The sequence below is a fragment of the Suncus etruscus genome, chromosome 9 (genome assembly GCF_024139225.1).
Source record: "Suncus etruscus isolate mSunEtr1 chromosome 9, mSunEtr1.pri.cur, whole genome shotgun sequence".
Lineage (NCBI taxonomy): Eukaryota > Metazoa > Chordata > Mammalia > Eulipotyphla > Soricidae > Suncus > Suncus etruscus.
In genome coordinates this window covers 41,182,201-41,197,189 of record NC_064856.1, presented here as the reverse complement: position 1 = coordinate 41,197,189, position 14,989 = coordinate 41,182,201, and the positions used below count along the sequence as shown (strand labels likewise).

The 14,989-nt window shown below is 36.2% G+C and overlaps 1 protein-coding gene across 16 annotated transcripts in view; it reads right to left on the bottom strand.

Annotated features, from left to right (window-relative positions):
* Nucleotides 1-14,989, bottom strand: part of DLG2 (discs large MAGUK scaffold protein 2) — a 2,242,830-nt gene that overhangs the window by 127,684 nt on the left and 2,100,157 nt on the right. For all 16 annotated transcript variants that reach the window (XM_049780036.1, XM_049780021.1, XM_049780023.1 and 13 more), the window contains one exon: nt 13,490-13,604. In XM_049780036.1, the coding sequence (XP_049635993.1) occupies nt 13,490-13,604 (115 nt within the window). The remainder of the gene's footprint in view (nt 1-13,489; nt 13,605-14,989) is intronic.

Genomic DNA, 14,989 nt, shown 5'->3' with positions numbered 1-14,989 from the left:
GGAGAAATCATTTATCAGTTTTGTGTTGATATTTGCAGATTTCAGGGAGAGTGCCTTAATTAAAGAACCAACCCACAAGGGAATTTATTGTTCACTCTAATTACCATCAGCCTGAAACCTACTATTACTAAAAATGTGGGTTTTTTCTATTGAAAAAAAAAAAAAAGGCACTTCTTGTGACTGTGCAGACAAGAGGGTTATTTTGAGAATGACTTCATGTTGCAATCCACAAGTTTGCTTTTGATAAAGCTCTTCTCACTAGTCTTTTAATTGGTTGGTCCTCAAGCAGTAGAAGACTTTGACCTTTCTTTTTCTTTTCTTTCTTTTCTTTCCTTTTCTTTTCTTTTCTTTTCTTTTCTTTTCTCCCTCCCTCCCTCCCTCCCTCCCTCCTTCCCTTCCTTCCTTCCTTCCTTCCTTCCTTCCTTCCTTCCTTCCTTCCTTCCTTCCTTCCTTCCTTCCTTCCTTCCTTCCTTCCTTCCTTCCTTCCTTTCTTTTTTTTTTGATAAATGTTTACATTATCTTACTTCATTCTTTTTTATATATATTTTTTATTTAAACACCTTGGTTACAAACATGATTGTGGTTGAGTTTCAGTCATGTAAGAGGACACCCCCCCATCACCAGTGCAACATTCCCACCACCAATGTCCCAAATATCCCTCCTTCCCACTCTGCCCCTACCTGTACTCTAGACAGGCTTTCTATTTCACTCATACATTCTCATTGTTAGGATAGTTCGTAATGTGGTTATTTCTCTAACTAATCTCATCACCCTTTGTGGTGAGGTTCATGAGGTGGGCTGTAACGTCCAGCCTTCCTCTCTTTTGTCTCTGAAAAGTGTTGAGAAATGTCTTTGATTTTTCTTAAAACCCATAGATGAGTGAGACCATTCTATCTCTCTCTCTCTCTCTCTCTCTCTCTCTCTCTCTCTCTCTCTCCCTCTCCCTCTGACTTATTTCACTCAGCATAATAGATTCCATGACTTTGACCTTTCATTTCAACTCCTGACTTTTGAGAAGAGGAGTGGAGATAAAGGTTGAATTAAACACCAAAGGCTAATAATGTAATAAACTATCCGTCATAATTAAGAGTCTATATAATTCCTAACTGAAGGATTCTAGGATCTTTCAGGTAATTGAACACATGAAAGGACATGGAATCATGAAAGGACATGGAATCTGAATATTTTGGTCTAGGATTATCTTCCATCTGGTTGCTTCTAAATCTTATCCTTTTATATTGAACCAAAGATATACTTAGTAAATTGTGAGTTCTATGATGTCTTAGAAAAAAGGTGAATTTAAAGAAAGAATTGTGGGAACTTCTGATTTATTTATATTCAGTTAGTCAGAAGTCAAAGTAAAATCTGGATAGGGGATTGGCATCTGATGTATGGGTAATCTTGTGTACTGAACTTTAACCTGATGGTTCTTATGTTGTATCAATATTAGAATGGAGTTAAATTGTAGGACACTTGGCTGGTATCACAATATTGGTTGGTGTGGGAGAAGAACCTATATATTCAAGTGAAGTTCAGTAAGAATTATGGGGCCGGAACAATAGCACAGAGGTAGGGCATTTGCCTTGCACGAAGCAGATTCAGGATAGACCTGGTTTGATCTCCAACATCCCATAATCCCCCTATCCAGGAGCAATCCCTGAGTGTCACTGGGTGTGGCACAAAAACAAAACAAAATTATAAGTAAAGGACAGTGGTGAAAATCATGGTTACTTTTTTTTTGGGGGGGGCACACCCGGCACTCAGGGGTTACTCTTGGCTATCTGCTCAGAAATAGCTCCTTGCATGCACAGGGGAGCATATGGGACGCTGGGATTTGAACCAACCACCTTAGGGTCCTGGATCGGCTGCTTGCAATGCAAATGCCACTGTGTTATCTCTCTGGCCCCAAATCATGGTTTCTTTATACATCAATACATAAGCTTACACACTAGTGTAACCATGTTATCTAAACTATAAAAATTAAAAAAAAACAAATAAAGAAGAATACTCTAACATGTAACCAAAGGAAAAAAGAGTCAAATAATTGAATTCAAAATAATTAATATTCAAAATAATTGAAATTTTGTTTGCTTTTATTTTTCAGAACACCCCTGCTCAGGGCTTACTCCTGGTCCTGTGCTCAGAGATCTCTCCTGGTGGCAGGGCAGGTAGCCACTTGAGAAAGATATATGCAGTGCCAGAGAATAACAAATGCACCATTCAAACCAACTGTGTGAAAAACAAGAAGTTTAACTGCTATACTATTTCTCCAGCTTAATAAATCAACCTTAGAGACTTTTCTTGGCCTTAACCAGAAATAGAAGCCAGTACAGTATAGACTGTAATAGTTGAAGATAGTCTAAGGACATGGTTACCCAGGGAAGGGTTCATTCTTGTGTGAGAAATCCCTCTAACAATACACAATAATCTAAATTCCATGTAGACTGTTGAGATGAGTTTGGACACTCGATTTGAACATCTTCAATGGATTGAAACACACCTTAACTAAGAACTGAGTGATTTTCTTTTAGTAGTCTGGTGCATGAGGTATTAATCTTTTGTGAAATGAATGCATAAATATAAAAACTGGAGGCAAGTGTATGTAATGAACATTAAACCCAATATTCAATGGTAAATACTGAAAAAATTTCCCAATATGGTTTTACAAAACTATTTCCTATAAGCAATGTATAAATCACAAAGTGTTCTCCAACACTTAAACTCAACATATTTAAAGCATTTTAGTCATTCTAGCAACTAAATAGGGGGCAGGCATTTAAAAAAAATTGTATAATTGAGCACTGTGATTTACAGTTGAGTTTCAGACATTTATTGCTCCAACAATGATCCCACCACCAGTGTCAAGTTCACCCCACATTTGTCCTGAATTTCCCTACTTACCTCCCAGCCTGACTTTTTTTGACAAGCACAATTTTGTTAATCTACTGGGCTGCATTTCCTATGCCTTTGTTATCTCTTAACACATCTCTACCCTACCCTTTCTTGTCTCTTAATATATTACTAAAATATGTGAATTTATATTCAAAGAAAATTAATTTGGGCTTTATATTTATTTAGCAACTGTTCAAGACAAGAAGTACAAAAGTAAAAACACAATCTAAGACATGGCTTTGTCTCAAGAAATTACAAAAGTCAAAAGTATATCCTGAGCATTTAATTTATAATTAATATGAAGTAATTTAGTGATCACAAAGTTTGTCTTCATGTTTTTTTCATCTACAAAACAGTATGCATAGTGGAAGAATGGATATTCTACTAAGGTTTTAAAAAAGGAATTTAAAAATATGTACGACTTTTTCTATGTTCTGTTTAGATTATTATTTTTCTTTAGGCATTAACATACCCTTTGTTTGCTTTTTGTTTTGGGGTCACACTCAGAGGTACTCAGTGTTTACTCCTGGCTCTGCCTTCAGGGATGTGGTGCAAAGATGGAATAAGTGTAAGACAAGCACTTTAACCTTTGTATATCTTCAGGCCCCTAAAACACTACCTACTGTACAATCAATCTGGCCCCAAATTTCCTTTCTTATAGTGAAGGATGGAAATAATAAGAAACAATTGAAATATATTATAATTTATGTCTTTATTACTTGATTTTTAGAATTTTTGATAAATTAAATGATCAATGCCATATCAACTTTCTAATTATTTTGGCTTTTAACATTGCTGGTCAAAGAAATCTGTCTTGAAGTCTCTGAATTTAACAAGCCACACAGAAAAAAAGACATCAATATCCAAATTAGTCCAGTGATACAAAGTCCTGAGGGAATTTTTCTGAAATTTTTTTTCCTATTTAGGACCTAAGCAGAAAAGTAAAAGGCAGGAATTACTGCTGCATAGAAATATTTATGTGTATTGCAGGTATGAAGTAGCATTACTTAACTATAGCAGAGCTATAGGACAGCAGGGGTAGGGCATTTGCCTTGCATGCAGGTGATCAGGTTTGATCCCCAGCATCCCATATGGTCCCCTGAGCCTACCAGCAGTGATTTCTGATTGGAGAGCCAGGAGTAACATCTGAACAACATGAGTGTGCCCCCCCCAAAAAAAAAAAACATATAAACCAAGTATGCCAAGAATTCCTATCATGTGTTGGACTGCTTTTCAAGTACTGAGATATCAGAGATGAATTCTTAAATAAATGTGTTTCTTTGCTCTTAATCTAAACCTGTGATTTAATCTGAAAGATCCCTCCCTCAATTTTTCCATGCTTTCACCTCTTACCTGTTTCTCCTAGGAACCACCTTTCAGTGTTCTGCTCTCCTTTTTAGCTAAAATTCTCTGGGCTGTTCCAGAATGTAGGAATTTGAGGCTATGAAGACAAGTGCATTCTCTGGAGGAATAATATTTCTGGAAATAGATTACTGTGTGCTGAGGAAAAGGCATCAGGGAACAAAATCCAGGTTATGAGACTGATCCATAGATACATAGAAGCAAAAAAGATGCCCTATTCTTTTATTTCCTTAGCTGGAACCATGATATGTGGATGGTTATAGCTCAAAAAATCTTTCCCAGGGGTCAGAGAGATACCACAGTGGTAGGACGTTTGCCTTGTATGCAGCTGAACCAGTATGGATGGTGGTTCGAATCCCGGCATCCCATATGGTACCCGTGCCTGCCAGGAGTGATTTCTAAGTGCAGAGCCAGGAATAACCCCTAAGCACCACTGGGTGTGACCCAAACAAACAACCAAACAACCAAAAATATCTTTCCTGGTTGAATAAATGTATAAACAAATGAGTGAATAAATGAGAGTGAATGATTAAATGATTACCATAATACAATTTAAGTCTTGCAGTGGAAAGAGAAGAAAAATCTAATGGTCAATGAAAGGGTTACCCAGGGTACTTTTCTTCCTATAAAATCTAAACTTAAGTCCTGGGAGAAGGCCACACCTACAGTGCTCAGGGTTTACTACTGGCTCTGTGCTGAGGGATCACTCCTGGAAGCGCTCAGGGGACCATATACTGAGTTGGGGCAAGATCCTTCCTGATATACTCTCTGGCTTTAAAAATGAAGCCTTTTAAAAATCAGGGTCAGCCTATGATTTCTGGGGAAGGAGAAAACGCCCCCATCTCTCCAATGACTCTTCTTCTCTATTTCTGGCATAAAATTAGATGCCTGAAGACAAAGCCTTTTATTTCACAATTAAGGCCACAATTAAAAATGCAAATGCCTGACAGGGTGAGTATCATGCTAATGAGTCTCAAAGTACAATGAAGACTCAAAATCTGCTCTGCTTTAACAGAAGCAGCAGCGTAGGAGGCTGAGGGGCAAAGAAACCCTCCCCTCCTTGTAATTTGTTAGATACACTTAGGTTAGCATCTTGCATAAATTTAATTGATCATATCTGGAAGCTTATCTAGTAACCTTGAGAACTAGATATTATGCCGATTTCATAAACAAGAAATTCACATTTCAACAACTGATAAACTGTGCAATCTGAATTAGAAGGAAGGCAAATCTGGATGAAATCTGAATTATATAATTGAAATAATCCCTGGCACCGATATGGCTTGACAATCTTCACCAGGAGTGATCCCTGAGTATGAAACCAGAAGTAAGCCCTGACAATGCTGGGTATGTCCAAACCACATCTCTCCTTTAAAAAAAAATATATGGATTAGTCACATAGCACCTGGCATAAGTTATTTTCCACCTTTTTTCTTTCAACAAGGTTATTCCTCTGTAGAATGGAGATAATTATGGCATCTGTATTGTATTACATCATTGTTGTAAGGCTTACTGAGTGCAGCCTAGCTCATCACTTCTTATCTCCTGCTATGGTTCATTTCCCCTCTCTTTGCAATGCCCTCATTGAATCTCCTCTACTTTCCCTAGTCAAAACTTTTTCCATTGACAGGAAAGATAGTACATATTGAAGGTGTTGTCATGCATATAGCCAGCTGCAGCTCAGTCTCTGGCATAACATATGGTTCCTCTGAATATCGGCAGGTGTGACACAAACTCCTCCACCCTCCAAAAGGAAGACTTCCTCTAGCCTTTCTGCCTCATCCAGATCAAGTATTTCAGTAGCTGATCATTGCTAGTTCAGAAAGATTTAAGAGAGACAAGGGACTCTGAATCTAATATTGTGAACTTCCTATTTTGCATGATATACTGTATTTCTGAATGAATAAATGACACTCTTGCTAATCCTGAATCATATTACAGAAAGAACAAGAGACAATAAAATTATATTATCAGTGAAGGCTGTTCCACGTTCTGGGTAGTGACAAACACAATTGATGTGGTAGTAGTACATATAATATATGTACTCGGGAAGTAATTTCTGAGAACATACTGGATTCAAGTTTACAGAGCAAAGATAGAAAAGTATGACAAAATAAACCTATAGTTTATATAACTTGGCCTTAAATGTTTTCAAGAGCTGAAAGCCAAGTGCAGTTGTCAACGAAGTCCCATGGTAGTTTCATTTCACATTCGTTTTTCCACTTCCAGTGGCTAACTGGCAGTGCCAGCTTGTCCTGACAAGTTGGTACAGTAAAATAGAACTGAATGTCAGGATATAATGTATGTATAAATATTTAGAGAGAAATAGATCAGAGTATCTTAGACTATAATAAAGCCTTTTCTTAACAATAAAATGAATCGGTGACACCTTTTCCCAAAAATAAAAGCCTATAGGGATGAAGAATTTTGAGTGGGATTGTATTCCCGAAGATTGCCTAGTATAAACTTCCTGTCTGACCTTGCTGGAATATGAAGACTAAAGGAGTTGAGAATAAGATACAGGGTGAGGTTCTCTTGGGTCTTGTTCTATCCTAAGCCCTCTCATTAAAAGTACAGAGGCTGTGTGTGCTTGTTATAATCATCACTAAAGTAGACCTTAAAGAAAGTTACAGAGCTCAGCATATAAAGAAACAGAGAGAATGGTCCTGGAGTCCCAACTGTGTACTGGAAATACCAATGCTACTAGGCATAGCTGCATTCTTAGAACACTACCAGAACCTAGGTATAGGCAGGCAGCGGGTCTGGTAATGCAATTTTTCATATTGTAATTGTAATCTTTATTACAATTATAAATTTTCACTCATACATTTTGGGAAAGAGACTAAAAAATTCATGTGTCCTACAGATATTTATTAAGAATATCGCTTTGTGCTAAGTGCGAGCAAGTACTAAGAATATCATAAATTTGATTTTCTAATATTGAACAGTAATTCCATTTCAAGGAATTTTACCTTGATTCCAGAATAAAGACCAGAATTATCATTATTTTTACAGATGAGTTAAATATAATTTGAGTTTTGTTCTTTGCATCATACCAGGTGATTCTCAGTGACTATTTATATGACTTTGCTCAGGGGTGATGCTTAAAGGTGCTCAGGGGACCATATCTGATTTCAGACAATGGAACTAGGGGTCAGATAGATGGTCAGCAAGCACCTTACCTCTTAGATTATCTCTTGAACCCCAGCATATAAATTTTTAAATGCCTGTAGCCTTCTGGACAGATATTACTATCGGATGCTTTATATTTCTATATATTTTTATTTTTAATATATTTTATATATTTTACATTGTAAAGATAAAAAGAGAATAATAATTCCAAAGTAAAATAGGCTCCCTAAATATCAAATAATGATAGCTACAAAAAATAATGTGCACACTATCTGAACTGCCTGCAGACATGGATTATGAGTATATTGAGGGAAGGAGCACGTTACTTATCTTTAATGTCTTTCGCAGACTGCTACCTTGTTGAAAGTATGAAAAAAAAATAGAGTGAAAGAATCCATGTACAACTGAGTTAATGTGTAATGTTAAACAATAGAGTAAAAGACTGAACAAAGTGTACTAGTCACATAGCTTTTTAAGTTTAAGATGACTTAAAAGAGCAATTATAAGTTATCAGTGTAAAAATTAGTGGGTTTAGGTTAGTGGAGCACATGCTTAGCATGTACAAGGCCCAGAGTTTGACCCTGCATTGAATGCTCCTTGTTCACCACCAGAGGGTGACCCTGTTGACTGTGGAGCTCCACTGGAAAATTGTCCAGAGTGATCCCAGCCTCTCCCAAACTAGAACTGTAGAGGAAGAACCCTATGAAAAAGAAAAACAAATGTGGGTTTAGAGTCACTGTAAAATGAAATGAGTCCTTCAAATTCATAATAGATGATAAGAGTGCTTAGAGAGGGTGAGGAATGGAATGTGAAGGAGAAAACAAAGGTCTTACATAAATGATGGAAGTCATACATGGTGGCCTGAAGAACTAGCTATAAGGCAAAGTCATACTTTGTGTAAATTTGTGTCCCCAGCTGAGTTCTTGTGAGATATGGCCACTCTACTGTTTTGTTGGAGATGATAAATGCTTGATGAGTTGAGTGAGCTAGACATTCAAAAAATATAAATATTGGCAGTCTCCCTCCAGTCTTTGTAAGATAGATAATTAAAATGTTAGATAGTCAGAAGTCTGTCCTATTTGTAGAAGGAAAGCAAAGAAATAAGGAAGAAAACTCAGGTCACAATGAAGAAAACAATGTCTTGTTTGTAATCATCCTATGGCCTTTCCATCAGCAGGAAAAGGTTGCCTTTCAAGCAAGTGTGAATACCATAAACATTTTTCATTTGCTTCACATTGTACAGGTAATTGAATTCAACATTTTTAATCCCCCTAGTCACTTTATGGTATCATATTTCTATCTCCATATTCCAAATCAGAAACTAATTCTAGAGAGATTAACTCTCTAAGCTCAAAGCACTGCTAGGAGGTAGAACTAAGACTTAAAGGTTTATCTCACAAAACACATCAACAATGTTCTTAAATTCTGTTCTACAATGCCTCACATTCAGGACTTGAATATCTAGGTTTACTAGAGTCTAGCTGTTTTCTAGAAAAATAACTGAACTTTGCTGAGTCTTTGTTTCTTCATCTGTAGAATGGAAGCGATATTCTTTGACTCTTTGATGGATAGGAAAATTAATCCTATTAATTAATCCATTAATCAATGGAAAAATATATGGAGAAGCTTAAGATATGTTTGGTCAACAATAGGGGTTTAACAAATGTTTTCCTCTTCTTTGGTTTTTCATCTGTTCCTTTCAAGTTGGCTAATATGCCAAGGGTCTGGAGATTGACTGCTTCCTTTCTGTATGTTATATCTTCTGCCTGGGGCATTTTCCCCTGCTTTCTCCATATGTAAACTAGAAGCCATGATCATTAGAAAGTTATAAAATCAAATTAATGAGTTGGGAACTTCATTGTTTATTAAAGGAGATAAAGAGAATGGAAAAGTTAACAGAGTACAATAAAATATTAGTACAAATGAAATTTTCCTTCAACTATGTATATAGTTATTAGAACATGATGAGGAATATGTTTAACTTTGAGTAAACAGACTGAAAGGCTCTCGGATTACTCATAATATCTTTAAAAATCACTACAGAGATTAGTGTGTTAGGCACAAATGAAAGACTGAAATCTTTCTAAACTTAAAGCCTTTTAAAATGAGTTTCTTGGGGACAGAAAAAAGTGGCTCACTACTGGGTCCTTCGAGTCTATAATAGGTTTTGGTATAAAGAAGTTTGATAAATGCATAAATAAATCATGAAAATTGATCTTTAACCCCAAATCACAACACAGAGATAATCCACTTAAAATATTAAATCAATAAATTTTCTTAACAAAGTGAGCCAAATATCTCCTTTACTTCTGGGTGACCTTTATCTCCTTGGCAATGGAATTTCCTTCTTCTTTTCTTGCATTCTTCCAATGTCTTGGGTTTTCTTTCTCCTTTTTTTAATTGAAACTGAGAGTCTGTTCTTTTCTAAGTGCAGGTTGTATTTTTTTTTTAAATCATTCTAATTCAGGGCCGGCGTGGTGGCGCTAGAGGTAAGGTGTCTGCCTTGCCAGTGCTAGCCTAGGATGGACCGCGGTTCCATCCCCCGGCGTCCCATATGAACCCCCAAGCCAGGAGCGACTTCTGATCACATAGCCAGGAGTAACCCCTGAGCGTCACCGGGTGTGGCCCAAAAACCAATATATATATATATATTCTAATCCTCTGGATCTCTGAACTTTCTCTAAACTTATTTTGTTTTAGGAAGTTTGGAAACCATGACGTTTTAAAAGTTGTTCTGGATTTGTGCTAAAGATTAATAACTGGCATATGTCATATGCCATGTCATGGATTTAAACCAGATTCATGACATCTGCAGCTAATGCAAGGGAAGTAAAGTACCTGTCCTCTTGTATTTTGTCAACAACCTCTTTCTCAGGAATATTTGAATAAAAATTTATTCTTACTTTCTTATATGGAAAATCCTTTTTTGGGATGGTGGTGGTCTATATTAATGCTCTCACCACAAGCTGAGTAAGAGGAGGGAGGATATACTTTCAATTCTGTCTATATGAAAAGGCCTGAAGCATGTGTAACAGAATCTGCTGCATCCTTGTGGTTCAGAAGCCTAAATATATAAACATCTGAAGAATTGGTAACATGCTAATGGAGCATTCTCGAAAATATTTTATTTAAATATTTAAATTATGATGATTCTACAACTATATATATTTTACAATGCAAAAAAACATGCCAAATAAGTAGCCATTTGCATAGAATCCATGCAGTATTATTATACTTCCAGTCAACTCCATTTGTATAGCACTATTTAGGCAATTCAAGCAACTTGCACCAAAGATTGTAAGAGAAAAACAGGACAACATAATTGAATCAGGGGTGGTGATTGGTTCAACATGATAGATAACACTGTCCTAATTTTTTACCCTTCGGTACTTTCAGGGAAACAAGTTTATCATCACCAGGCAGGATCATTTCTAGTGGGAAATTAGAATGCTTTTATAGGGTAGGTGCATCCTTATGAACAGGTCAAGATGCAAGAGTGTGTGATTGTGTATAAATATGCATGAGTTAGGGGATGGCTTAAAACTATGTGACTAGGAAAGAAGAGAAAGAAACTGAGGAGAAAGTGGTCTTGTGCAGGCAAATATCTTATTAAATCAGCAAAATGCTTCATAACAAAACACAGCATTTCTGCTTTGGGCTTTGGCTTTATAAAAGGTATGAATAACACCAAAGGAAATATATACTACAGTATGGTGTATCTTATACTAAAAATTCAAAAGATGTTTGTGTTTGAATTTCTCCTCTCTGCTAGCCTATTCCTTAATCCAAGAGTCTGTCATTGTGCTTATAAAAGTAGATTGGGAATTTTAGCCAAAATGGATCCAATATTCCATGCCTCATAAAACAGAGACAGTGATGACCAGGAAAGCAGTAATGTGTATGGAATTATAATATACTTTCCCTCCTGGAACCTCAGTTTACCCTTCTCCAATAAAACTGAACCTGTGAGAGTTAAGTTACATAAAGCAAAGCAGAACAAAGAGAATTACTCCAGGATGTCATTTCCAGATTAAAAAGACATGCCAATGATCTGATATTTATGTAATCAGAGAAATCAGAGAAATCCTGCTACTAATCTGAGAGAACAACTAGTTAACTTGCTAAAGTAAACACAGCCAACTGGCACAAGACTGAATTAAAACATTCTAGATTAAAGCAATTATCTCTATGAAAATCCCATTGAACACAAAATTGTCATTAGACACAAAACAAATGACAAGGGTACATATTTCCCAAATCATTTTAGTCAAGTTCCCCCATAGGTCTTTCTAGCTCATTTCATTTTAGTGCTTTATGGGAGTGGAAGATAGAGGTCTATTACATCAAATTACAAACAAGGTCAGGGAATTGTTTCTCTCTGATTTTCCTCTATGCATGGTCTAAAGCTCTTCTAATTTTATACCTATTACTTTAGTGCTGAGATCAGCTCACTATATATAAAATAAACATTAATAATTGAACACTGGAAATCAAATATTATTCTGTATATTGTTAAGGAACCATTTGGGAAATTTCCCATAGATGCCTCAGCTCTTTTTGAACCTCATTTAAAGATAGTTTCTTTGTAATACATCCTATTAGAATTTCAAGTTATCATTTGTTATTTTTAAGTCTTTATCTCTTTTGCATATCATACTTATATTAAGAAAATAAAAGTTTGGCTTGATTAAAACTATTCTTTTAAATAAGTTTATTGGTTTTATATATCATAAAATTCTAATCAATTTTTTAGCCCATAAACTGTATTAATATATTTTCAGCAAGTTTTCAGTACTTGTTTTTGTTTTGTTATTTGGACATACATAGTGGTGACTCAGGATTTACTCTTAGCTCTGAGCTCAGGGATTACTCCTGGTAGATTCAGAGGACCATATGGGGTTCCAAGAATTAAATGTGGGTTGGCTATGTGCAAGGCAAAAACCCTACCCACTGCTATCACTCTGACCCCATACAATCAACTTTTATTTATTCTATTTCTTAACAAAATACTAAAAATAAGACATTTTTCCTTCTAGTTTTATTCTATATAACAATTTCATTTACATTAACTGATTTATCCCTGTTATTTTAACAAAACTGCTTTAGACAAAAACAATCCAAGATTAAGGGGAAAATATATATATACACACACATATAGGGCCAAAGCAATAGTGCAGTGGGTTAGGTACTTGCCTTGCATGAGGTCAACTGAGGTTCAACCCTTGGCATCCCATATGATCTTCAGAGCCCTCCAAAAATGATCCCATGCATAGTCAGTCTGAAGTAATTCTTGAGTATGAGTGGGCATGACTCCAACCTTCCTCTGTGTGTGTGTGTGTGTGTGCGTGTGTGTGTGTGTGTGTGTGTGTATGTGTGTGTTCACAAAGATAAATGATACAGGAAGTGAACAGAAATAATCACTTTCCATATTTGAGTCACAAGTCTAAGTCCTAACATTCTCTCCCAGATTATACTGAAGCATATAAATAAAACTATGAACAAATTTTGTACCATTTATACTTCTGAATTTATAGGTTGTCTTTTGGTCACCCCAGCAGTGTTCCAGCACAGAGTTCTGTGCTCAATAATCACTCAGAGCAGATTTGGGGATCATATGAAATGCTGGGGATGAAAACCAGTCGCTGTGTGCAAATCAAGTACTTTAATGCAGGACTATAAACTCTAATCGCAATATTCTGATTTTTATTTTAAAACTAGTAGCAAAACTTCTTAGATATTTGAATACTCTCTAATATGAAGGGGCTCTAACTCATTACAACAACCATCAAATGAATGCCTTGTACAACCTTTTGCCTTGTGGAATCTTGTTCCCTTCTTAGCCTTGCCATAGTTCTCTAATACAAGAAATACCTTTCAAAGTGAAATCAAAAAGACAAGTTAATTGAAGTACACAGTTTAGTAGTAAAGTATGCACCTTTTGTCAGGAGAGACAGTGAAGTGTCTTGAGGTCTTATAGTGCTGCATTGATATGCACAGATTAAGAGAAACACTTATTCCTTTGTAAAAAGGCACATGTCTCCTTCATGTGCCCAAGCAGAATTGTTAAAAATGAGCATCACAGTAAAAGAAAATTCTTGCCTACCTGACATAGAGGGAACGCTTCTGATTAGTTCGCAGGGATCCAGACCCAGAGCTCATGCTGTGGTTCATCATCTGCTCTCGTAGGTCATGGATTTTGGCCTCAAATCGAGCGTAATCTGAGAATGGAAAGAAAAATGGTGTGAAAATTGCTGCTGCACAGCCAAAAGCGCCTCTGAGCTCTGCTATTGATTTTTCACCAAACAACAGAGACGTGCAATTCAAGAGTAGCCATTTACATGTTTATAATTATTTATTTGTAGATACTTCTAAGAGGAGGAGAAGAAATCAGTTATTTTCCAACACATAACCAAAAAGAAAAATCATCAAATTTCTAATATGGAAAATTCCATTGGGTAGAGGTAGGTGTGGTTTAATTGGGCACAAGCAGGAATCCTTGTGGTGACAGAATGTTCTCTGTCATGACTTTGGTAGTCAAGTATATGCAGGTACTTGTACATGTAATAAAATACCTAAAATTAAACAAACACACAAATGAGTATAAATCAAACTAAGCTCTCTGGGATAATATAGTGAGTTATGGCCCTGTCAATATTCTATTTGTGACAATCATTACAATGTACATAAGATAGAAACACTAAAAAAATGCATTAGTGTACAAAATGTTATAACTGGGGAAATAAAAATAAAATAAAATTTTCCTGCGTTATTTCTTACAACTGCATGTAAAGTTATAATCGCAAAATAAAATAATTTAGAAAGGTGAGGAAAAAGAATAAACTCCCAAAGTTTGTGGAATTACCACAATTGTGGAGTTGATATGAGACTCCCTAAAAAACAAATGCTTAGGGGCCGAAGTGATAGCACAGAGGCAGGGTGTTTGCCTTGCACAAGGCTGATCTAGGACAGACCTTGGTTCGATCCCCCAGTGTCCCATATGGTCTCCAGAGTCGAGCCAATAGGGATTTCTGAGAGCATAGCCAGGAGTAACCCCTTAGTATCACAGGGTGTGGCCCAAAAAGCACCCCCCTTAAAAAAAAAACCTCCAAATGTTTAGTTATAAGCATGTAGAAAATACCATTTAATTTTGCAAAAATTTCTAACAGGCAGTTGCTAGAAGCTTATTATTCATAAATATACAACAAATTTACTGTCAGAAGTTTGGAGGTCCTCCCACACAATGCTAAGGCTCATCAATGCTAAGGTGGTACTTCGTAGGGTTGCAGTGCTGAAAATCAAACCCAGAGCTCTTCGTGTACAAGTCATATGCTCTATCACTTTGAAACATCTTCTTGGTACTGCCTAATAAACTTTAATATGAAAGTTCTTACTTGATCACTTCTAAAATCTATGATATTTTTAAATCTCAGGAGGTCAGGTGTGGGGGGTATTACAACAGAAAATATGCTAATACTAAATATATGTTTTAAAAGTACTCACAATAGAAAAAAATACATGGATCAAGGCCTTGAAAAATAGTATAGAAAATAAGGCATGTGCTTTGCATGTGTCCACCCCAGATTAACACCTAAGACCACCAGGA